General features: G+C 43.4%; 3 protein-coding genes across 3 annotated transcripts; all 3 read right to left on the bottom strand.

Annotated features, from left to right (window-relative positions):
* Positions 1-111: 111 nt before the first annotated feature.
* On the bottom strand, positions 112-2919 carry LOC115723261 (phytosulfokine receptor 1). Its single transcript, XM_030652702.2, has one exon. It carries the CDS (start codon positions 2427-2429, stop codon positions 345-347), a length of 2085 nt encoding a protein of 694 aa, XP_030508562.2. The 5' UTR covers positions 2430-2919; the 3' UTR covers positions 112-344.
* A 1803-nt stretch (positions 2920-4722) lies between these two features.
* Positions 4723-23997, bottom strand: LOC133031475 (uncharacterized). Its single transcript, XM_061104982.1, has 6 exons — positions 23866-23997; positions 5960-6227; positions 5656-5874; positions 5473-5565; positions 5292-5393; positions 4723-5202 (listed from the first exon to the last, which is right to left on the bottom strand). The coding sequence occupies exons 2-6, from the start codon at positions 6224-6226 to the stop codon at positions 4723-4725; spliced, it is 1161 nt and encodes a 386-aa protein (XP_060960965.1). The 5' UTR covers position 6227; positions 23866-23997.
* LOC133031474 (uncharacterized) lies at positions 6332-9880 on the bottom strand. Its single transcript, XM_061104981.1, has 5 exons — positions 8320-9880; positions 7350-8223; positions 7175-7262; positions 6917-7087; positions 6332-6817 (listed from the first exon to the last, which is right to left on the bottom strand). Exons 1-5 carry the CDS (start codon positions 9878-9880, stop codon positions 6332-6334), a joined length of 3180 nt encoding a protein of 1059 aa, XP_060960964.1.
* Positions 23998-24159: the final 162 nt, after the last annotated feature.

Here is a 24159-nt window from a genome sequence, read left to right as displayed (position 1 = left end):
ATTTTTTTGAATAGCCCTAGCTGCAATATTCTGCTTCTTTACTCGATCGAGAGACAATTTTCTACTTCTTTGAAGACCACGATACAAGGTTGGAACCAAGGAAGATGCACATGCCAAAGGTACTTTTCCTGTCATCAGGGTTGGAACCAAGGAAGAGCACAAATTACATTGAACAAAGGCTGAAAAGGCCATCACAAAACAAACACATAATAATTTCACAACTTCCATACCCTGTAGAAACAAATAAACACCACCCAAACACATAAACAAAACAAGCCATTGAAGCCGAATGTTAATTTCCACATTATAATATTTGAACTATTTCAAGTTGGATTAATGCTCATTTAGTGAGTCCTTAATCTCTTCATGGGGCCAGCATATCTTAAGATTTCAGGGAATAATGAAGCTCCAAACACAAACACAAAACCAAAGGCAACTCCAACAATTATCCCATTTGTAAAGCTTTCATCTCTTTGTGATTGATGGGTTGCCTCCCTTGGAATATTGGAAGACTCATGTTTTGCACAAATAATATTTGTGTAATCATCACCACAAAGATCAATATTTCCAACAAAACTTGAACTTGGAAAGGTTGAAAACTGACCCCCTAAAGGGATCTTTCCATGCAATTGGTTGTAAGCAACATTAAACTTTGATAGAAAGCTTAGACTTTCCAATGATGAGGGAATCGTCCCAGAAAGTTTGTTGTGTGAAAAATCCAATGCCTCTAAGTTTCTCAACCCTGCCAAGTTACTTGGGATTGGTCCTGATAGGTTGTTAAATTTCAAATCTAAATATCGAAGCTTTTTAAGATTACAAAACTCGGGCAAGATTGATCCACTAACCTTGTTATAACTCAAGTCTAGAGTTGGTGGAAGACTCATTAGTTGATTGTATTGCAACCCACTTAAACTTACATTTCTCTTCAATGAAAAGGGAAAGTCCATTGGAGATTTTTCCAGGGATACATCCATATCAGTAAGACTTCTTAACTCAGTTATTCTTCTTGGGATTTTGCCACTGAATGAGTTGTTTGATAAGTCCAAGTAAAAGAGGAACTTGAAATCACCAAACCATGAAGGAATTGTTCCATCCAAGTGGTTCCATGACAAATCCAATAGCTTCAATTGGCTGCTTCTACTCAACCATTGTGGTATTGAGCCTCTGAGTCTGCAGTTAGCAATAATGAGAACATTCAACTTTTTGAAATGAAGAGTAGGATCAGCTGGCAACTGCTCACCATGAAAGTTTAAGGTGAAGATCAAAGTACTAAGGTTTTCACAATGCTGAAAGATTCTCAAGGCAGAAGAAAGATTAGAGTTGCTGGTATTTGAAAGAAAGAAGTAAGAAAGACTATGAAAATTCTTGAAGCTTTCTGGTATTTGACCTGTGAATCTATTGCGAGAAAGATCTAAAGTACTCAGAGCTTGACATGAAGGGCGATTATCTGGAATAGGCCCACTAAACCGATTGGTAGCTAAACCAAGAGTAACCAATTTTACCATTGCTGAACAGTTAAGATTAACCAAACCCTCCAAGGAATTGTTCCTAAGATTTAGTGTAGTAAGAGTGGGAGAATTTGACATGGACAGAGGAATAAAACCAGTAAAATTATTTGAAAAGGCAACAAATTTCTCTAACTTTCCAATGCTGTGAAAAACATCTGGAATGGTTCCTGAAAATGCATTAGAAGATATGTCAAATTGAACAAGGTTGGTGAGGTTACTGATCCTTTGGCTAATTAGCCCTGAAAACTTGTTCTCTCTAAGGCTCAATTGAGTTAGCTTCTGCAACTTATATATACTTTCTGCTATTTCACCATTAAGATTATTTTGGCCAAGACTAAGGTACTCTAATGAACTACAATTCCCAAGTTGTGATGGAAGATTACCTTGCAAGTAGTTTCTTTGGAGATTCAATGATCTAAGTGAAGAAGAATTGTCACATATACTTTGTGAAAGAAAACCCTCCAAGGAATTCTCAGAGATATCTAACTCTTGTATTGAAGGTAAATTAATAGCAGTGGAAATTGGGCCTGTTAGATAATTGGAGCTCAAGTCTATAACTTGTAAATTTGGTAAGTTGAGAAGTGATTTTGGAAGGGAGCCTTTAAAAAAGTTGTGGGACAAATTGAGAACTTTCAGCTGATCCAAATTTCCAAGTGATTGAGAGAGCTTACCAGAAAGTTTCTTCTCTGCAAGATCTAACTCTACAACTTTCCCTGTAGATGAAGAATGGCATTTGATTCCTTTCCATTTGCAGCAATCAGAATAGGATTCAGATTCCCACCCATCAATCACTGTTTCCAAACCCCTCACGAAATCCTGTAATGCTTGAAAATCATTTGGGTGGCATGATAGGCTTTGAGCCTGAGATTGTAAGAAACATCCTATAAAACTGAGGATGACCAAGAAATCTAAAGCACCCATTTGGTAGAGGAAGCTGCAGAACACATTCAAATGGACAAATAACTTGTAGAATTCAAGTTGTCAGTTCCATTCTACATAAATGGTAGTCAAGTTTTTGCAAGGATAAAGTCAACTATATTGACTAAGTTGAGTTGAGTGCGACTGAGATATTATATTAGAAAAAAAGTCTGCTTCCCGAATCCCCTGCTCCCACTTTCAAGCCATTTCATCAAAGTAGTTAACAAGGTCTCGAATGCCACCAATAATTTCAAGCCATTTCATCAAAATAATTAATAGATTTTTGATAAATAATTAATAGGTTTATTAACATTTTTTTAACATTACTCAATTCTCTCTCTAACTAATTAATTTCCTTTCAGTTACATTTTAGGTATTTTACTTTTTCTTTTTTCCTTTGTTATCTCTACCGCAATATCACTATCAAGGTTATTTATTTTTTTTTCTTTTTCTCATTTTATCTTTTTTGTTTGCTAATTAACGAGTTGTACTATATGTATAATTATTGTTTTATTTCTTTATTTATTTTGAAAAGAAATTAAATAACTTTTCTCTACAAATTTTGTCTACAACTAGTCAATGGCTAGAGCCAAAGAATGGCAATTGTACGTTTTTTAAGAGGTTAGTAATTTTTTTTTTAAAATTAAATTAATTATAATTAAGTTTTAATTTAAATATTTAGCAAGACTTTTTTTAATAATTAATATTTATAAATAATTTTATTTTTTAATGGAGTTTCTAAGAATTTTTCTATGAAGATTTGAGAGTAAAACACGAAGAAATTTTTGCTCTGGTTCTCTAAAAGTGAAAATGGCTAAAAAGGATTCCTTGAAGGTATTAATTCCCTTTAATAGGTATCTAAAAGGGGTAATTAATTTATTTAAAATTCAAATATTTGGGATTTTTTCCCAAAAGTGAATGTTAGCACTTATTGTGAAAGTACACACGTCACGTATGCGGTGTCACTTAACAATCAGTGTGTGACTCGAGGTACAACTTTCAAGAGATATTTAATGCCTTAAAAACCGAAGAGACCTTTGATCAAGTCACGTCGGATCAATATTGATAATTAGACACAGATCACCCATTCGGGCAACTTCCTAGCTGAATAAGTTCACGTGTGACCAAGAAGGTCCCGCACAGACTTAGGGACAAATGTTATCCTAATTTTTTTAACTATGACGTGGCATCTGACTGGGTGACACGTGTATCATATTTCATAACTTGGATAGATGGTTATACTCCTAGCAGGCTATGCAGATTGATATGAAGCCCAAAGTTATACGTGAATGGTAGGACGTTCGAACATGGTTATTTGTGGACATCCGACCAGCTTGATCACGTAAGTAACTTGCATGCACCGACCAGGGGGTGCGAGTTAGCAATCTCAGAGATGGACATCGTTATTTCTAATTTGGCATGTCACGAAAACAATCCCTACATTTGTGGAATTAATTTGTATCTTCAGAGAATAAAGACAATTGGCTTAGATTTCCTAATCTCTTTATTGTAATTATGGAAACATACTAGTTTTCTATTTTATTTGTTATAGGTTAAGGGAAACCATTCTTCATGTAATTTGCCCCTATAAATAGTGGTTTAATCTCACCATTCAGGGTTAGAAAATAATTCAGAGAGAAAATACTTAAGAGTGAAACCTCAATCTAAGAGTGAAGTACTTAAAGTGTTGGAAATATTTTACCAGGATCTAGATTTACTACCAACACTACAAGAAAACCAGCTTTTGCCGGCGCATTGTTGCGCCGGCAAAAGTACCCTAACTGCGCCGGCAAAGCTTTGCCGGCGCAGTTGTGCACCGGCAAAGATTATCTGGGAAGCTTGGTCGGTAAAGGACTTTTTACCGGCGCGTATAGTAACTTCGCCGGTGAAACTTCCTTTTACCGTTGAGTAATAACGCCGGTGAAAAATAAGCGCCGGTGTTAAAAAATGGCCTTATCCGCCATGAACCTGCTATGATAAGCTTTTGCCGGCGCAATACATGCGCCGGCAAAACTATTGGCGCCAATCTGACAGTTGGCGCCAATAGTTTCATCCATTTTTACCGGCGCAATAATGCGCCGGCAAAAGTATTAATTTTTATTTTTTAAAAAATTAAATTAATTATATTTAATTAATTATAATATTAATTAATCAAATATAATTAAGTAAATGTTTTTAAATAATTATAATATTATATTAACAAAATAAACCAACATAATTTCCATTAAAAGATAAACCAACATCAATTACTACTAAATCAGTATATAAACAAAATGATAATAAAAAAAGTACAGTTCTATAGGCGGGTAATGTCGTCATCATTGTTTCTCTGAGTCTCGGGAGGCTGCGATGACGATCCAGCACCAGGAGTGGGCAATGGTGGAAGATCCATGGGAGGCAAGTTGAAACCCGGCACAGCTCGAGAAAGATACTCAAACTGATCTTGGAATCGTCTGAGGTAGAGTTGTTGTGTCTCATACTGCTGCCTCGTATGTTGAGTTGTCTGTTCCGCTTCCTCCACTTTTTTCTGTAAAGCCTCGTACTGTTCCATTGTAATAGTCGGTTGGGCTGAAGGATGCGTGGCAGGTGCTCTTTTGGCCCCAACTCCCTTCAGTCTGGGGAGATGGCCAAAGCCTCTAAGATGCCGAGATCGTTCCCCGAGTACTTGCGTCATAACAGGTAAGTCTCGGGGGTACTGTGTAGGATCGACAGCAGGCTCTTCGGGCTCATCTTCAGTGGGCGCTGGTTGAGTTGCCGCTATTTCAACCATTTGCTCCTAAAACAAACAAATAAGTTAAATGGTTAATTTTAATACAAAATAAATTGAAAGAAATAAATAAAAATTGAATTAAAACGTAAACTTACGTAAGCTTGTTGCGCGAACTCGTTGCGCCAATCGTTGCCTTTATGGTGAAACTTTTGAAAAGTTTCCACCGCAGTTGGCAGTTCTCCTGTGTCGGGGTTAGCCTATTTTCAAGAAAAAATATATTAGTATTGTTATTTTACTAGAAAAATTTAAATGAATGATAGTTAAATATAAACTTACCCCCTCGACAACATGTGAAACAATAGGCTTGGAGCCCCAGCCTCCTAGAAATTTCATCTTACCCCGACTTTCTTTATTTTTCGCTGCTCTCGCCTGAAATTAATAATTTTTCTAACAATTAATTATTTATTATTGACTATATAAATTAAACATTACCAAAATTAGAAATTTTAAAAAATGTACCTTTTGTTTGTCTGTGCTCCAATAAGCGATGCAGTCACTCCACACCTCTTGAGTTACTCCCTCAGGAGGTGACATGTCGGCCCTCTCCTGTCCAAGCTCCTCAATGTTTTGTATCCACTTCTTCTTGCAGTCTGCCCTCCAGTCACGTAAACCCTTTGACATCTCGTACTCACCGTAGTCTACGAATGTAGGGTTATCTCGTGGGAGGACAAACTTGGTCTGCAAAAAGTTACACATTAATACATTAATTACAATTTAATAAGAGTATAGTAATTTAGAAATTAAAAAAATTATTAAGGCATACCTCAAGTCTATCCCAGAGTGCGTTGATGTCAGCTCTACTGACATCTTCCCATTTGAATTTATTAATGGGGATAGACATCCGAGTCATCCATTTGGCCATATTGTTGAATTTTTTTCCGTTTTTGCCTACGGGGGTGCCAGTCTCTGCGTGCACCTCAATCGGTAACTTGGCAGATTGTGTTTTGGAGAGCTCCTCCTCAACATTCTTGCCCTTGTATTTACCTCTGACCCCTTTCTTTTTCGAACTGCTGCCACCTGGTGCAGACATACTACATATACAACACATATTGTTTATTTAAAATAAACTAACATATTGCAAACATATTAAAGAAGAAGGGTTGTAATTTTTATTTTATTTAAAACACTATTTCAATTACAATTCATCATCCTCATCATCAGTTACATATACAGCATTATCATCACTGTCACTCTCTAATTCTAAGGAGTTGTCTTCTTCGGTATTTAAACCCTCGTTGTCATCATCGACAATGAAATCATCTAATTGTTGAGGCTGTGAATTCACACGATGGATGTTTGCAACTTCAGTTGGGTCGACATCATGGCGAACATAGTCAACATCATCCAACTGTGGAAGTTGAACAACGAACTCGGTTTCAGCTGAATTGTTTTCTCGTACAAAGGGTGTCTCCCCATCCGTGTCCGGGAAGTCCCAAACATTGCGTGGTATGTACTCATTTACAATCAGCCAGTCTTTACCGTTCCTTAAATCAGGAATGTAGTAGATCAATTTTGCTTGAGATGCAAGTATGAACGGTTCATTTTGGTACCACTGTCGGTTGACGCAGATGCTAGTAATAACACCGTCACTATCCATTCTACTCCCGTTAGTTTTAAACCACTTACAAAAAAATAAGAGAACACTGCAATCTTTTAAATAAGTGAACTCCATAATTTTTTCAAGTGTGCCGTAAAAATTTTGTCCATCTTCACCGGGGACCATGACACTGCTATTTTGTGTTTTGCGGTTCTCATCCCTTTCCTTGACCAAAAATTTAATACCGTTCACTATGCACCCTGGATAAAAATAAATTGCTGCATTCGCTGGGTTAGCGATAGCATACAACTCATCTGACACTGCACCGTGGTTGCTCAACCGTAGTTCATTAATCTACATATCAGGAAAAAGATTAAATTAAGAAGAGTTGAACAGTTATTGAGAACAAGGTTAAGAGTATTGAGAGGCAACAAGACTTACTCGAGTTTTGAACCATTCAGGGAACTCAGTCTCTTGCACTTTTTCAATATTGCCTACACCCCTTGCTTGAAGCAACTCCTTGTGCTCACTATATAATATAATGCACTTAGTAAGTTAAGAATTTTTTAGATGAAGTCGACTATTGTGTGTTTGTGTTTTTGGAATTTATACTTACTTGATATACGGCTCAACCTCTGTGCAATTGTTCAAAATGTACCACTCCGCCTTACGCTTGCTTTGCATGGGTAAGGTGTCGACTGTCCTCATACCAAGGGGTCGGCCAACATGCTTGAATACAGAAAATTGTCGAGTTGGCATGTTTTGGACAATGTCATTGTTCCGGTCAGGACGGTTGAATCGAGTTTCGACTTCTCGAAAGTACATTGAGCAAAAGGTTAATGCCTCATTAACCACAAAAGATTCAGCAATAGAGCCTTCCGGACGGGCACGATTCCTGACATATTGCTTGTACACAGACATTGACCGTTCAATGGGATACATCCACCTGTACTGCACTGGTCCACCTAGTATAGCTTCTTTAGGGAGATGCATAACTACGTGAACCATTATGTCGAAGAAAGCCGGTGGAAAAATTGTTTCTAACTTGCACAAAATAGTTAGAATATTTGTTTGCATTTTTTCTAAATTCGAAACATTAAGTGTTCTTGAGCATAATTGTTTGAAATACACACAGAGCTCAATGATTGTGTCCCGGATTTCTTTTTTCAAGAACTTATGGATACCTGCCGGTAGTAAACGTTGTAACAACACATGACAATCATGTGATTTGAGCCCGGAAATCTTGCCTGTATCCAAATTTACATTTTTGTCTAAGTTTGCTGTGAAACCGTCTGGAAATCGTACAGACTTTATGAAGTCTACAAATTCAATCCGTTCTTGAACACTAAGTGTGTAACTAGCTGGAGGCTTTTTCCACTTCCCATTCCGGTCTTCATACAACCACAACTCTCGTCGTATTTGCAAGTCTTGCAAATCCATTCTCGCCTTGTCGGTATCCTTTGACTTCCCGTCGATACTTAGAAGAGTACCTACTAAGATGTCACACACATTTTTCTCAATGTGCATTACATCAAGATTATGTCGTAATGACTTTGACTTCCAGTACTGAAGCTAAAAAAAAATACTTTTTTTAGACCAATTGAGCTCTTCACTAGAACGCTTCCGTTTCACACCCCCGAATTGTTTGTGTTTTCCAGGCAAAGTCAATGGAATTCGGTCTAATTGAGTTAAAATATCATCCCCCGTCAATACAGGAGGTGGTGCTCTCTTCTCAGTCTTACCATTGTACTTTTTGCTTCTCCTTCTCGGATCACTCATTTCAAGAAAACGTCTGTGGCCAACATATCCAATCTGACTATTTAGGCCAATGGAAGGAGTATGTTCATTGCAAGTGGGACACGCCATATACCCTTTTGTGCTCCAACCAAACATTAGAGCATAAGCAGGAAAATTATTTATTGTCCATAACACTGCCGCACGCATTGAAAACACAGTTCCGTTGTAGGCATCTCGGGTTTCAACACCCGTCTCCCACAACTGTTTCAGTTCATCAATTAACGGTCTCATGAATACATCTATGTCTTTCCCAGGAGATGATGGACCTGGAATTAATAAGGTCAACAACAACGATTCAGCACTCATACACTTCCACGGTGGCAAATTATATGGGACACAAATAACTGGCCACAGGCTGTAAGAGTTGCTCATGTTGCCAAATGGATTAAAACCGTCAGTCGCCAATCCCAGTCTGACATTTCTAGGTTCAACAGCAAAAGACGGATGAAGGCGGTCAAACTGCTTCCATTCTTCAGCATCCGCAGGATGCCTAAGCACACCGTCTTCTTTTGGTCTCTGCGAGTAATGCCAACGCATATCCTCTGCAGTGTGTCTTGAGCAATATAATCGTTTTAGTCTAGGTGTGAGTGGGAAGTAACGCATAACTTTGTGAGGAACTTTTTTCCCCTTACCCTTTCTTTTCACCCATCGTGATTCGCCACATACAGGGCAAAACTCCTTCTTCTCATTCTCCTTCCAGAAAATAGCACAATTATACTTGCACACATCTATTGAGTCGTAACCCAAACCTAGATTGCGCAATCGCATCTTCGACTCATAATGCGACTTCGGTAATTTTGTCCCCTCCGGAAATAGATCAATCAAGATGGACAGCAACATATCGAAAGAGTGGTTACTCCACCTATTCAAAACCTTGCAGTGCATAAGCTTTACCAGTGCATTGAGGGCTGATTTTTTGCAACCTGGATATAACTCAGCCTCCATCTCCTTAAACAAGTCATCAAACTTATTGTTGTCGTTGATAGGGGGTTCATTGAAAGAATCAGTCGTGTTAGCAGATTCGTTAAACCCAGGGTCCCCTCTTAACATGTCCGCCAACACATCTGCCATTTCCTCTTCGTCATTTTCAGGAAGTTCAACTGCGGGCTGCGAGAAAGTCTCCCCGTGGAAATACCAAGGGTTGTACGAAGGTTGGATCCCGCTGAGAAATAAATGAACCCTTATAGTTGCAGGTGTGTGGAAATTCACATTCAAACACCGCATGCATGGGCATCGAGCTAATCCGTCAGAATTCACGTGGTTCGTTGCTACTGCAACGAACTCCTCAACGCCACTTCGAAACTCTGCAGAGCGCCGGTGCGCCTTCATCCAACTTCGGTTGGTAGGCATCTTCCACTATGAAGTAATTAACAAAAAAAAATTAAAAACAAACAACAAAATGTGCAAGTGTCCTAATCCACCTTTTCACTCCATTACTAAAAGGGTAAAGAACCTATCCCATTCAGGTTTGTAATATACATATAGTACATTCTACGCTCTTAAGATTATTTCATTTTTGTAAAAATTTCGGCAGCACCTCCCTACAGTTCTTATAAGTTAGCAAACTTGTAGTAATTAAGTTTGCCGACTTACAAGAACGTGTAAGAAGACATTGTACCAAAATATTTACTAATGAAATAATCAAATAAGCAATAGATCATACTATAAGTATAAAAAAAGCCCAAACTATCCATGTGGACAAACAGTCCTGGATAATTTGGAGAAGCGTATTTAAGAGTCCTTACTGACTCAGCCTCTCCAAACAGGTCTAAGGTATTTCGTGCATGTGTAAAATTAAAAAAAAAATTATCACTATGTGATAATACAAATACAATTGTTAAATCCTATCTTTGGTGTATAACCAAATAGATCAAGAAAAGATAATACAAATTTAATTTTATGCTATTTTACAATATCTTATCATATACTTTACAATATCTTATGCTCATTTATACTTATTATAATATCACTTTATTACATTTTCACTTTTATTATTAAAATTAAAATTACAAATTTTTTAAATTTATAATATCACTTTATTATATTTTAAATTATATATTACATTTTTTTTCATTTTTATTATTTTTTTAATCCTTTATTATTTAAATTAAAATTAAAAACTTCTTAAAATTTATAATATCACTTTACTATATTTTAAATTATATGTTACATTTTTCACTTTTATTATTTTTTTAATAATTTATTATTTAAATTAAAATTACTAACTTTTTCAAATTTATAATATCACTTTATTATATTTTAAATTATACATTACATTTTTTTATTTTTATTATTTTTTAATCATTTTTTTTATTTAAATTAAAAGTACTCACTTTTTAAAAAATTTTAATACCACTTTATTATATTTTCAATTATATATTACATTCTTTAATTTTTTTGTCAATCATTTATTAATTTTTGATAATTTATTAATTAAATTAAAATTAGTAACTTATTAAAACTAATTGTTGCTCCTGAAATCGCCCAATGTACGTGGACCAATCAGGAAGGGACACGTGGATCAAATTACTTGAGAAGAACTGCTAAGTCTTTGTATGACACCAGGAAGCGTTGTTCGCATGGGTCCCGGATGATGCACCCGGAGTACAAGGTACTCCCGGAAGCGAGCATAGCTTAAAGGCACTCCGGGATGTGTCAGGTCTCTCCCGAGACATCAAGTCGCATTTAATGCTGCATGGGAGGAAGCGTGTTGGGACTGTAACACGCAATAAAGTCTGACGGCACATCCCCCAAAACAAGAAAGGCGCTACAGTAATGATCATTTAAGTCTAGCGACGGCTACTCTGCGAAGAGTCACGTCAATCATAAGACAAAAAGGACATTCTCCATAAAAACCCTACAGCACCTAGGGATTTGACCATGCATCACCCATGGTATATTCATCGGAAATGCCCAACTTTATGGATACTTACAGACACATGTGTAAGTACAATTCTAGGGATTACCCCACCAAAACACTATAAATACCCCCTCAAAGCTCATTTAAGGGGGTCGGAGAATCTTGGCTGCTTAAGAGCAAACAGAGAAAAAAAACTCACCAAGAACATTCTTTGTATTAAAGAGAGAAACATTCTCCCAAGTGTAGAATCTGTATTAAAGACATCCATAAATATCAGTGGCTCGTGGACTAAGGCTCATTAACGCCCCAACCACGTAAAAAGTCTTCATCTCGCTTTCTTACAGCTCATTATTATATTCATATTTTATTAGTTGCCGAAAACCTCGGTCAACATTTTGGTGCTTTCATTGAGAGCTGAGGAAGGCTGCTTCACAACAAGCATTTAACTTCACAACAATGGTGGAGACAAGAGCTACACGTCACCCTCGCCCTCTAGAAGATGCTCAAGATCCCAATGAAGAGGATGTAGCCTCAAGGGCAGCAGAGGAGTCCGAGGAAGAAGTTCCAGATGAAAACCACGAGGAACACCTCGACGAGTACGCTTACGATGATGGAAGCTACCAAGAGCTGGTGCTCCTCAGACAAAAAGCCATCGATCACGAAGCTGAGATCGAAGCTCAGAAAGTGCAAAATCAAAAGATGCATGAGGTGATGCTAGCCATGCAGAAAGCCATGGAGGCAGCTGGCATTCACGTGCATCCCAAGGCAATGGCCGCTGGACTCGACGGGGAGCCAGCTACGTCTTCGCCCGATTCCCAGCAGCAAAGGCCTAGGGAACCTAGCCCTATAAGGCACCCTGCTGAGGAAAACCAAACAAAAAACCCTACTTCTGCCCCTGGTCGAAAGAAAAAGGCGCAGGATCCGCGTAAGGTCCGCTCAGATTTCCCTAAAGGGAAAGGTCCGCAGAGGGGCAAGCCCCAAAGAGGGAGTCTTGGCCCTCAGGATCGAGGGGACCGGAAAAGCGTTTCCGTGCACCAGGAACCGGGGGGTAGAGGAAGAGGAGGACAGAGATGTCCACCCATTGATTTGAGAAATCAAATCAATGGGAATCAAGGTGACCTTCGGGATCACCTTGATCAAAAGATACGTACCCGAAGTCTCCTCGGGTGCGCTAAACGAAGGGATTATGGCGAGCTTGCCATCCTTCGAAAAGATATTGCCCGAGTCTCCCGGAGGCAGAAGGGAGATGACTCCGACTCGGACAGTGAGGACCGGGAGCCCTGCGCCAAGCATATCCTGGAGGCGGAGCTCCCTAAAAACTTCAAAATGCCCGAAATGGCGGCATATACTGGGAACTCCGACCCCAGTGATCACTTGTCCCGATTCAACCGAGTCATGACAGTCATGCGGGTCAGCAATGACGCCAAATGCCTATGCTTCCCCCTCACCCTGAGCGGTTCGGCGGAGGAGTGGTTCAAGAAACTAGAACCAGGATCGGTGGGATGTTGGAACAAACTCCAAACCAACTTCCGGAGACAATTTGTCGCCGCCAGGAAGGTCAATTTGGAAGTTAGTGCCTTGACTAACATCAAGCAACTACCCACCGAGACTTTGAAAAATTACATCAAGAGGTTCCGAGAGGAAGCCTCGAAGACCAAGAAGGTCGATGACGGACAACAGCTTGCGCTTCTCCAAGCAGGAATCCGCACTGGAACTCCCTTCTGGAACGAATTACAGCAAGAAGGCGCTGCTAGCCTTCAGGACTTCCAGAAGCAAGTCCAAAAATATATTAACCTCGAAGAGGCCCAGATCGTGGCTTACGGAGGCTATTATCCCACCGGGATAGCAGGATACATGCCAGGGGTATCGCCCTCGGGTACTGTCCCGACCGCGACCCCGCAGGTCAGTGGCATACAGTTTTCCGCTACCCCCGGATACAACCAAGCCCTGCCCCCGGCATCTTCCCATTACGGCAATCCGTCCGGGGTGAATGGACGGGCTCCTTCACAGGCTGCCCCAACCGCTAGCTTAACAGGCCCTACTCAAGGGTCTAGAAGCAAGAGGTCTTCCAAGGGCAGCACCCGAACGGGAGAGAAGCGCCAAAAGAAGGGGTACACACCCCAATACACCCAGTACACAGAGCTCACGGACTCTCAGGAACGTGTCTATTTTGCCACGAGGCAGAATACGCATTACCGGAGACCCCAGCCATTGTACAGGGACAGCTCCCGGAGAGATCCGAGCAAAAGGTGCGAATATCACAACGACATCGGCCACAGCACCAACGAGTGTAAAAATCTCAAAGATGAGATTGAGAATCTGATCCGGTTGGGCCACCTCTATGAATGGATCAAGAATAGGTTACCCCACCTTAACCCGGGGCAGGTGGCAGGGGGCATGCCTTCGGGAACACCAGGGGGTACAGCAGGAGTATTGCCTCCAGCTGCTCCCGCAGGTGACACCCAGCATATACCCGGACTACCGCCCCGGCCTAATGGACGGGTAGCCATGATCTCCGGAGGTCCCCATATCGGAGGTAACACTCGGAAGGAGCGAAAAAGATACGCCGAGGCCGCAAGGCACAGTGAGGTGTGGGAGGTTACTCAACTCCCAGCTCAAAGGCCTCGGCTAATGGACCAGCCCATAACGTTCACGGAAGAGGACGCCAAGACAGTGCGTTTTCCTCACCACGACCCACTGGTCATAGAGACCCCCATTGCAAATAAAGTGGTGGCCAGGGTCCTGATTGATAATGGAAGTTCCGTGAACCTGCTCTTCAAAGAGGCCTTCACTGCGATAGGGTTGACCGACCGGGACCTCTCTCCTAGCGGATCGCAGCTCACAGGGTTTAACGGGACAACTCTAATCCCGATGGGAAAAGTCAGGCTCCCAGTTACCCTGTGCCCGGACACTCCCCAGAGCACGTTTAAGTATTGCACCTTCGTGGTGGTAGACTGTCCAACAGCCTACAACGCAATCTTAGGCCGACCGGCCCTCGTCGACTTTGGTGCAATAACTTCCATCCGACACCTATGCCTAAAATTTCCTACTCAGGAAGCCGGAGTCGGAACGGTGAGGGGAAATCAAGGGGAGGCCAGGCAATGTTACAACGTTGCCACCCACTTGCCAGTGCTCATGGTCCGGGGGCCCCCTGAAGCAGAGAAGGCTGAAGAAGACGAGTTGGATCCTCGTATAGGATCCGAAAGGGTCGTAGAACCAATGGAGGACGTCGAAGAGATACCAGTGTGCGACGACGACTCCACCAAAGTACTCCGGATAGGGAGAGGACTAGATCCGGAGGAAAAGGATAAGATAATAAAGACACTGAAGGGCGCCATTGACATTTTTGCATGGCGCCAAGAGGACATGACCGGCATCAGCCCTCATGTCATCACCCATGTCCTCAACGTCAACCCGGACATGCCTCCTATACAACAAAAGAGACGCCCGCTCGACTCGGCGAAAGCCGAGGCCTTAGAGAAAGAGGTGGATAAACTTTTGTCCAACAGCATGATCCGTGACGTATACTATCCGGAATGGCTGGCCAATCCGGTCCTGGTGCCCAAGCCGAACGGGACTTGGCGGGTTTGCATAGATTTCACAGATCTAAACAAAGCCTGCCCAAAGGGGCCCCTTTCGGCGCTGCCGGGATTGACCAGATGGTGGACGCCACCTCCGGATTTAAACTACTATCTTTCATGGATGCCTATGCTGGGTACAATCAAATAAAGATGCATACGGCAGACCAGGAGTGCACTAGCTTCAGGACCGATAAGGGGGTATACTGTTACCTAGTCATGCCTTTCGGACTGAAAAACGCCGGAGCAACCTATCAAAGAATGGTTAACCGAATGTTTAAAAGCCTCCTGGGACGAAACATGGAAGTATATGTAGACGACATGCTCGTCAAATCCAAAGCATGCAATAGTCATGCAAACGACCTAGAAGAATGTTTCGAAGTCGTCCGGAGATACGGCATGAAGCTCAATCCGAAGAAGTGTACCTTCGGGGTCAAGTCGGGAAAATTCCTGGGCTTCATAGTCAGCCAAAGGGGGATTGAGGCGAACCCGGAGAAAATCCAAGCTCTCCTGGACATGCCATCCCCCAAGAAACATAAGGACGTGCAAAGTTTGACCGGAAAGGTGGCCGCATTGAGCCGTTTTATCTCACGATCCACGGACAAGTGCATACCCTTCTTCAACATACTGAAGAAATGCCAAAAGTTCGAATGGACGGACGAATGCGAAGAGGCATTCAAAAGGCTAAAAGACCATATGGCCAAACCTCCTATACTATCAAAGCCCGTCCTTGGAGAGGACTTGTTCCTTTACTTGGCCGTCTCCGAGCATGCGGTCAGTGCTGCATTGGTCCGGGAGGAAGAAAAGATTCAGCACCCCGTGTACTATGTTAGTAAACGCATGATAGGGGCCGAAACAAGGTATCCGGTCATTGAAAAGCTGGTATTCTGCCTCCTGATGGCATCGCGGAAGTTGAGACCATACTTCCAAGCCCATCCAATCAGAATTTTGACCAATCATCCACTCCGGCAAGTCCTCCAGAAACCTGAAGCCTCCGGAAGACTCCTCAAATGGGCAATGGGACTTGCATTACGTGCCCCGGATTTCTGTAAAAGGCCAAGCCTTGGCAGACTTCATCACCGAATGTAATGAAGCCGAGGCAACAGCCAATACTCCGGAGCCACCCATCCCCACTTGGAGAGTATTTGTGGATGGAGCTTCAAACGAAAACGGTTCGGGAGCCGGAGTGGCTATGATATCACCCACTGGGTTGCGGCTCCAGGCAGCACTCCGATTCAACTTCACAGCTTCGAATAATGAAGCCGAGTATGAGGCCCTGATAGCAGGGCTAAAATTGGCTAAAGCTGTAGGAGCCAAGAGGGTGGAAATCTACAGTGATTCCCAGCTGGTCGTAAACCAAGTATCCGGAGAATACCAAACCCGCGGCGAAAGGATGGCCGCGTACGTAACAATAGTCCGAGAACTGCTCCACGAGTTCACGGACTATAAAATAGAAAGAATCCCCCGAGAAAAGAACGCTCATGCGGACTGTCTGGCTAAGTTAGCCTCGGATAGTGAGATCGAAGAGCTGGGGGTAGTACCCGTGGAACGCTTGGCAGAGCCAAGCATCAAAATAAAAGAGACCACACAAACGGTTGGGCAAGAACCCAGCTGGATGGTCCCCATCATAAAATACATAACCACAGGTGAGTTGCCCCAAGAGAGGGCACTGTCTCGAAAGATTCAGTATCAGGCTCATCGTTATGTAATGATGGATCAAATTCTCTACCGGAGAGGACTCAGCATGCCTTATTTAAGGTGTGTATCGGACCCTGAAGCTAGACAAATCATGCTGGAGGTCCACGAAGGGTTCTGTGGAGATCATACGGGAGGACCCAGCCTCTCAAAGAAAATATTGAGGCGGTGGATACTTCTGGCCAACAATGAAAAAAGATTGTATAGACTATGTCCAAAAGTGTGACTCGTGCCAAAGGTACGCGAACATACCGAGAGCTCCTCCAAATGAGATCACGCTGATGACAAGCCCCTGGCCCTTCGCGGTCTGGGGCATAGATCTCATCGGGTCTCTACCTACGGGAAAAGGAGGAGTAAAGTATGCAATAGTAGCAGTAGACTACTTCACCAAATGGACAGAGGCTGAGCCTATGAAGACAATAACCGCTAAGAAGGCGTTGGACTTTGTTATCAAAAACATAGTGTGTCGATACGGCTTACCTCACAAAATAGTCTCAGACAATGGAAAGCAATTTGATTGCGAGGAATTTACTGACTTCTGCAACCGACACGGAGTAGTAAAAAGCTTCTCCGCGGTAGCCCGGCCTCAAACGAACGGCCAGGCGGAGGCAGTCAATAAAATCCTAAAGGTCACCTTGAAAAAGAAGCTGCTGGCTTGTAAAAATAACTGGCCTGAGGAATTGCCAAGGGTATTGTGGGCCTACCGGACGACCCCCAGAACCACAACCGGTCACTCGCCGTTCTCAATGGCATACGGTTGTGAAGCAATGGTCCCGGTGGAAACATTATTCCCATCCCACAGGAGAACGACCTACGATCCGGCCACCAATCAGGCCCTGCTCCATGAAGCTCTGGATCAAGTCGAAGAACTCCGGGATGAGTCCCAAATACGGATGGCCGCTTATCAAAACAAGGTGACCAAGTATTTTAACTCCAAGGTTAAAAACAGAAAATTCGCTATCGGTGACATGGTCCTAAGAAGGGTCTTCCCAGCCACCCAAGAACCCGGAGTGGGGGTACTTGGACCAAATTGGGAAGGACCATATGAAATCGAGGACGAAATCGGCTCTGGCACTTATAAATTGAAAAGAATGGACGGAACTACTGTCCCAAGAGCCTGGAATGCCGATCACCTCAGAAAATACTACCAGTAGCGAATTAAACTTAGCTTTTGTTCAAAGGGTTTGTACCGTCCAAATGTATGCCTCCTCTATATTAAATAAAGCTGAGTGCCTTAAAAACAAAGTTTCTATGCCACTCAGGGGGGTACTAGGGTATACCACACGGGCAAACAAAAACAAGCTAAGTAAAATATCCTGACCCAAAGGGCAGGTCGAGCTAAGTAAAAGATCCTGACCTAAAGGGCAGGTCAAGCTAAGTAAAATATCCTGACCCAAAGGGCAGGTCAAGCTAAGTAAAACATCCTGACCCAAAGGGCAGGTTAAGCTAAGTAAAATATCCTGACCCAAAGGGCAGGTCAAAAACATGCGCAAAAATAAAGGGCGTAAGTATGAAATCCTGAGCCAAAGGACAGGTTGAAATATATAAAGTGTGGAAAAAAGATCGCACATATATATAAATAAAAAAAAAATATAAAATATCCTAGCCCGAAGGTTAGGTCATACACATATAAACGGCCCGGGGACAGGCCTTAAATTGTCTCCCCTTCAAATAAAAGCTGCCGCCTGTAAGTAAATTGTTCTAAGGCAGCAGCAAGTATGTACAAAGAAAAAAAAAAAAGAGTTATGAAGAGAACGGGTACAATCTGGGTCAGTAATATGGCAGCTCAGTCAGCCCGCGGCGGAAGACGAGGTCCGATCCGTGCCTCAAGCTCAGCATCAAGTCTCTTCTTCTTCTCCCGAAATTTGGCAATCATGTCCTCGGGTTTGGGATAGAAGGAAAGCTTGATACTCTGATCGTTGGTGGCCCAAGCCATGTAGACACCATCATCAAAGCGCTTCGGGCACCGGGCACAGGAGACGGGAGAAAGGAGCTCGGCCCTCTTGGCCTTCCTAATGGACTGATCTTTATAGTCCCGAAGCTCCTTCAACTCCGCAGCCAGAGCGGCCTTGGATTCAATATCCGACTGGTGAGTCTCCTCTAGAGACCTCACCTTGGCGGCCATTTCGTCCAAAGCCTCCCTGGCCTCCCGAAGGTCCCGCCTAGCCTTCTCGGCAGCCTCGGTTTGAGCCCTTAGCTCCTCCTGATGATGGGCCTCCATTCTGCCTCTCCGCTGGGCCTCAGCCTGGATCATGTCCTCCGCCTGAGCCTCCCTCCGGATGGCCTCTTCCTCCCTGGCCTTGGCCTTCTCTTCCTTGGCCTTGGCCGCTGCTTCCTGGCGTTCAGCCGCCTCCTGATAGATCTGCCTCTCCGCTGTAAGGTCTTGGAGGACCTTCTTGACGTCGTTCATGTCCCCAAAATCGGACAGAGCGAAGCCATGGCTTATGATGTTCTTGGAGAGGCGACCAGCCTCAGCTGCAAGCTGAGCCATAACGGGGTATAAGGAAAAATTTCTCAAAGGAAGAAAACAAAATACAAACACCAAAAAGGAAACGCAAGAAGTTGCAAAGTACTTACCACAGTGAGGGAATGGCTGAGGTCCTGGACTTGGAAGATGGAGTTCAGGGAAGCGCAAGTGGCAAATCGTTTGGGCGCACAGCGCGTAAGCTGAGAAGCGAACTCACCGGTCATTTCCGCGGCGAAGGGAGCCAGAGTGGGCCCTAGGAGGGGACGGAACCAGTCCGCCAAAGGATCCAGGTTGAGGTTCCACGGATCATGATAGTCCGGATGGTTAATGCTCGCCTCAACCTCCGCTCGCAGAATCCTCCTAAGGGCCTCCACATCGGCATATCCCCGGGAGTACTCGTCCATAGCGTAGTTGTGTTTGGCTATGCGAAGCTCCTGCCTTGCCTCATCCCCCGGAATCGGGGTAAGCTCAATGCGAGGAGGAGCAGGATTTTCCTCCATCGGAGAAACCCCGCCGTCTAGGCCATGAGCGGGAGTGTCGGCCCTCCGGGGCCTCTTCGGCTCGTCCTGGGCGATCATCTTGCCCTTACGCTTGCGAATCAGAGCCACTTCAGACTCCTCCTCGTCCTCCTCTGCTACCACTGGAAGAGCTTGAGGTTCTCCAGCACCCTCGGCGGCTTCCTCTGAGAAGTCCCACCCTTTCCCCTGGCCTTCTCCCGGAAGCACCTCCTCATCATCCACCAAGTCGATGGTTTCGGGAGGAGCGCCGGAGGAAACCTTCAAGGAAGGGGCCGGGGGAGAGGGGGTGAAAGCCGGAGGAGCCACCGGAGTATGGACCCCAGCCAGCCGTTCCAGGATGGCATCCATGGAGGTACCTGTTCCAATAAAACAAGCAAGTGTTAAAAGTCCGTGAGAAACTACTTACAAAAAGGTGCAGCAAATAAACTACTCCTACCCGGACTCCCTAGTTCGGCCCTAGCAAAGTCCCGAACTTTAATGCTGGCAGCATCATCTCCAAGATAACCGTCCGAGGGCCGAAACCGACTCGGACGCTATGTAAGCCGACGGACCTAAGGGAATAGGTTCCGGAGGGCCGGGGCCCATCCGGGACCGACCTAGGTAATCTCCTAAGTTTGTAAAATAAAACTCCTTCAAATGATCCCCCCACCGGGTCGACGGCATCTTAAACCTACGGAGACGCTCGTCGAACCCTATGGGCCTACGACTGGTATATTCATCAACGGAAGGGACATATTGAATTATCAAAGGAGACTTACCACCAGCACCAGAAGTGCTAGCACCGGGAGCGCCCGAGTTTGGTTCGGGGACTGAAGGCTGAGGCCGGAAGTCGGTTCTCGAAGAACCTTCAAGACGAAGGGGTCCCCGGCGGAAGGACCTCCAATCTCTTCTTGAAGTATCTTGTCAAAAAATTTAGCTTCGGACTTCCCGCCAATGGCTTGGCTCCTCCGCACCACCGGCTCCCCACGCGAAGCCCTCTCCCGCAGGCAGCTTCGGGCACTAGAATACGCCTTCTCCTGGGCCTTCCGGTAGAGATAATCTTGGTACTTCTTCTCTGCCGTAGCAATAAGCTCATCCCGGAAGGCCTTCTCCGCGACTGGCGCCCTCACGTTAGGGCAGATAACCTTGGAAAGGTTGGAGTCATCCACGGATTGGTGAGAAAGGATAAGTTTGGCCTTTCTACAATTCTCCGTGGTGACCAGGCCCCCGACGTCAAGATCGGCATTGTCGTAGGAGGCGAAGGCTTGGGCCCTTCGAAGGAAAGCCTGAGTGGTAAGCGTCCGCTGGTAAGGTGGGATCCGCACCCACTCCGTGAGAAGCTCCGGATGGTCCACGGCCCTAAAACCGGAGGAGAAGAAAAATCGGTGGCGGTATTCCTTAACATGAGTCTGCCTGTTATACGGAACCTTCCCTTCGTTAGCAGGGTGGATCCGGAACCCATAAAAACCGTCCTTAAATTTGTCCCCTTTCTTGGGGACGGATACAAGTTCGTAAAAATATAAAATCTCCGCCGGGCTGGGAGACCCCCAGCCGCGTGCGGCGTAAAAAATAAATAAGCCTGAGAGCAGGCGGTAAGCTTGAGGAATAAGTTGGTATGGCGCAAGGCCGACAAATACAAGAAAATTAACAAAATAATCCTGGAGCGGGAGCATTGCACCGGCCATCAGATGGGTCTGACTCCAGGCCCCGAAGCCATCATAGTTGAAGTTGGGCGTCTCCGAGTCACGGGGAGGCCGGTGGAAGGTCCCTGAAGTAGAGGGTTTGATTCCAGCTACGTTAATAATGTTCTCCAGCTGGTGAGGGCAGGTCAGGGTCGATCGAAGCTCGGCCGCCTCCCAGCCAGTGGCGCGGGACTTGTACCCTTCCTGGGCAACAGGTCCCAGAGAAACCTCCTCCAGGGTGGCAATATTCTTCCCCTTCTTCTTCGAAGACTTCGAGCCAGAAGCAGACATGTTATGCTCTGAGAAAAACGAAAAGAAAAAACCCAGCAGTTAGGCCCCATATCAAACCCTAAACCAGAAAAAAGGGAGTGGGGGTCCCCTAACCGCTGGAAAGAGGCCCCCTCCGGACACGTGTCACCTGGGAAATTCGAAAGAGAATCCCTGAACAAGTGTCGGGTGCAGTAAAATCACAGTAAAAGTGGTTTTGCAAAAAGGAAAAGAAAAGTCTTCCTACGCCCTAAGCAATTGCTAAACGAAGGATACACGGCCTTCTTCAAACAAAACTGTACGCCTACAACTAATTCAGTAAAACGTAAAAGCAGAACTCGAAGAACTCAAACACTCACACTCCAGAAATCTCTGAGTACGAACCCAGAAAATAAATAAAATAAATGTAAGCATGTTAGTGTCTAAAGATGCGAAAAACTTACAGTTGATTGTTGAACTGGGGGTACTGGGTATGGTTGAGCGAGAGTTGAGAAGCACTGGCGAAATCGAACACTGGAAGATTACAGAAAGTGTTTAAGTGTTAAGACGGTTTGTGCTACTTTGAGGAATTTTTCTCTCTGAGAAATTCAAGCAAAAATGGTAAGGAATGGAAAGTAACCGAAATGAAGGAAAGGTGGTGGCTTTTATAGGCAAAAGTGCATGAGGAACAGGCGTCTTCACCTACCAATCGTACGGTAGGGGAAACACACGATTCGAATTCCCAACAGATCAACGGGCCAGATCAATCCGCCATTAAGGCGGTGCAAAAGTTTGAGTATCCGCCTGACACCATCAATGCGCCGCATCAATCATGGGGCGTGAAACGAATCGACCTCTGCAAAAGTGAATCACTGCATTTAATGCCATTATTAGACACATCTTCACGCGCCCCCAAGTCGTATCATAAGACCGAGGAGGCGGCTGGAAACATTCCTGCGAACAAGCATATTGTTGCATTAAATAACATCATTTAGTGTGCCCCCACGCGCTCGAGACTCGAGCTGGGGAAACGAGGAGTCAACTGGAGACACTTGAACAAGCCTTGGTTTATTTTTACTAAGTAAACAAGGCTTGGGGGGTAAATGTTGCTCCTGAAATCGCCCAATGTACGTGGACCAATCAGGAAGGGACACGTGGATCAAATTACTTGAGAAGAACTGCTAAGTCTTTGTATGACACCAGGAAGCGTTGTTCGCATGGGTCCCGGATGATGCACCCGGAGTACAAGGTACTCCCGGAAGCGAGCATAGCTTAAAGGCACTCCGGGATGTGTCAGGTCTCTCCCGAGACATCAAGTCGCATTTAATGCTGCATGGGAGGAAGCGTGTTGGGACTGTAACACGCAATAAAGTCTGACGGCACATCCCCCAAACAGCAGCGCTACAGTTATGATCATTTAAGTCTAGCGACGGCTACTCTGCGAAGAGTCACGTCAATCATAAGACAAAAAGGACATTCTCCATAAAAACCCTACAGCACCTAGGGATTTGACCATGCATCACCCATGGTATATTCATCGGAAATGCCCAACTTTATGGATACTTACAGACACATGTGTAAGTACAATTCTAGGGATTACCCCACCAAAACACTATAAATACCCCCTCAAAGCTCATTTAAGGGGGTCGGAGAATCTTGGCTGCTTAAGAGCAAAGAGAGAAAAAAAACTCACCAAGAACATTCTTTGTATTAAAGAGAGAAACATTCTCCCAAGTGTAGAATCTGTATTAAAGACATCCATAAATATCAGTGGCTCGTGGACTAAGGTTCATTAACGCCCCAACCACGTAAAAAGTCTTCATCTCGCTTTCTTACAGCTCATTATTATATTCATATTTTATTAGTTGCCGAAAACCTCGGTCAACACTAATAATATCATTTTATTATATTTAAAAATATATGTTACATTTCATAATTAAATATTTTCCTAATTATTTATTATTTACATTGAAAATATTTTTTTTTTTTAAAAAAGTATTATTTTACAAACTTTTTAATTACATATTTTCAATTTCAATTTCAATTTTATTTCATTTAAACATTCAATTAATTTTACATTTTCTCTACTAAAATTTCGGCAGCATAACGGCTTAAAAAGTGTAAACCCAAAATTTTTAATACCTATAAATAACACAAACAAATATTTCCAGACAATATATACACAAACAAATAATATCCACCCATCCAACAACAGTCAATTTTATCACAGAACCTACTTCTCTAACATGCATAGACATATTAACTAATAACAAACACTACTACGTACTAAGCGAAAGCAAAAAAACATACCTGAATCGAGTGCAAAAATGACAACTTCAGGCAGCTAACGGTAATCCGGACCGGTCGAACACGGACCTAATTCCATAAAAAAGTAAAACCAAATTAAAAAGTTAATACCTATAAAAATTTAAAAATTTTATCACATATTCATTACCCTACACTAACTTAAACATATACACACATACACATAGACTCACACACATTCACATACACTTATACACACACATACACACACATATACATATATATTTACACACACATATATGCATACATACACACATATATGCATATATATTTACATAC

Source organism: Cannabis sativa, chromosome 9 (genome assembly GCF_029168945.1).
Source record: "Cannabis sativa cultivar Pink pepper isolate KNU-18-1 chromosome 9, ASM2916894v1, whole genome shotgun sequence".
NCBI classification, from domain to species: domain Eukaryota; kingdom Viridiplantae; phylum Streptophyta; class Magnoliopsida; order Rosales; family Cannabaceae; genus Cannabis; species Cannabis sativa.
This window is presented reverse-complemented; position numbering and strand designations above follow the sequence as displayed.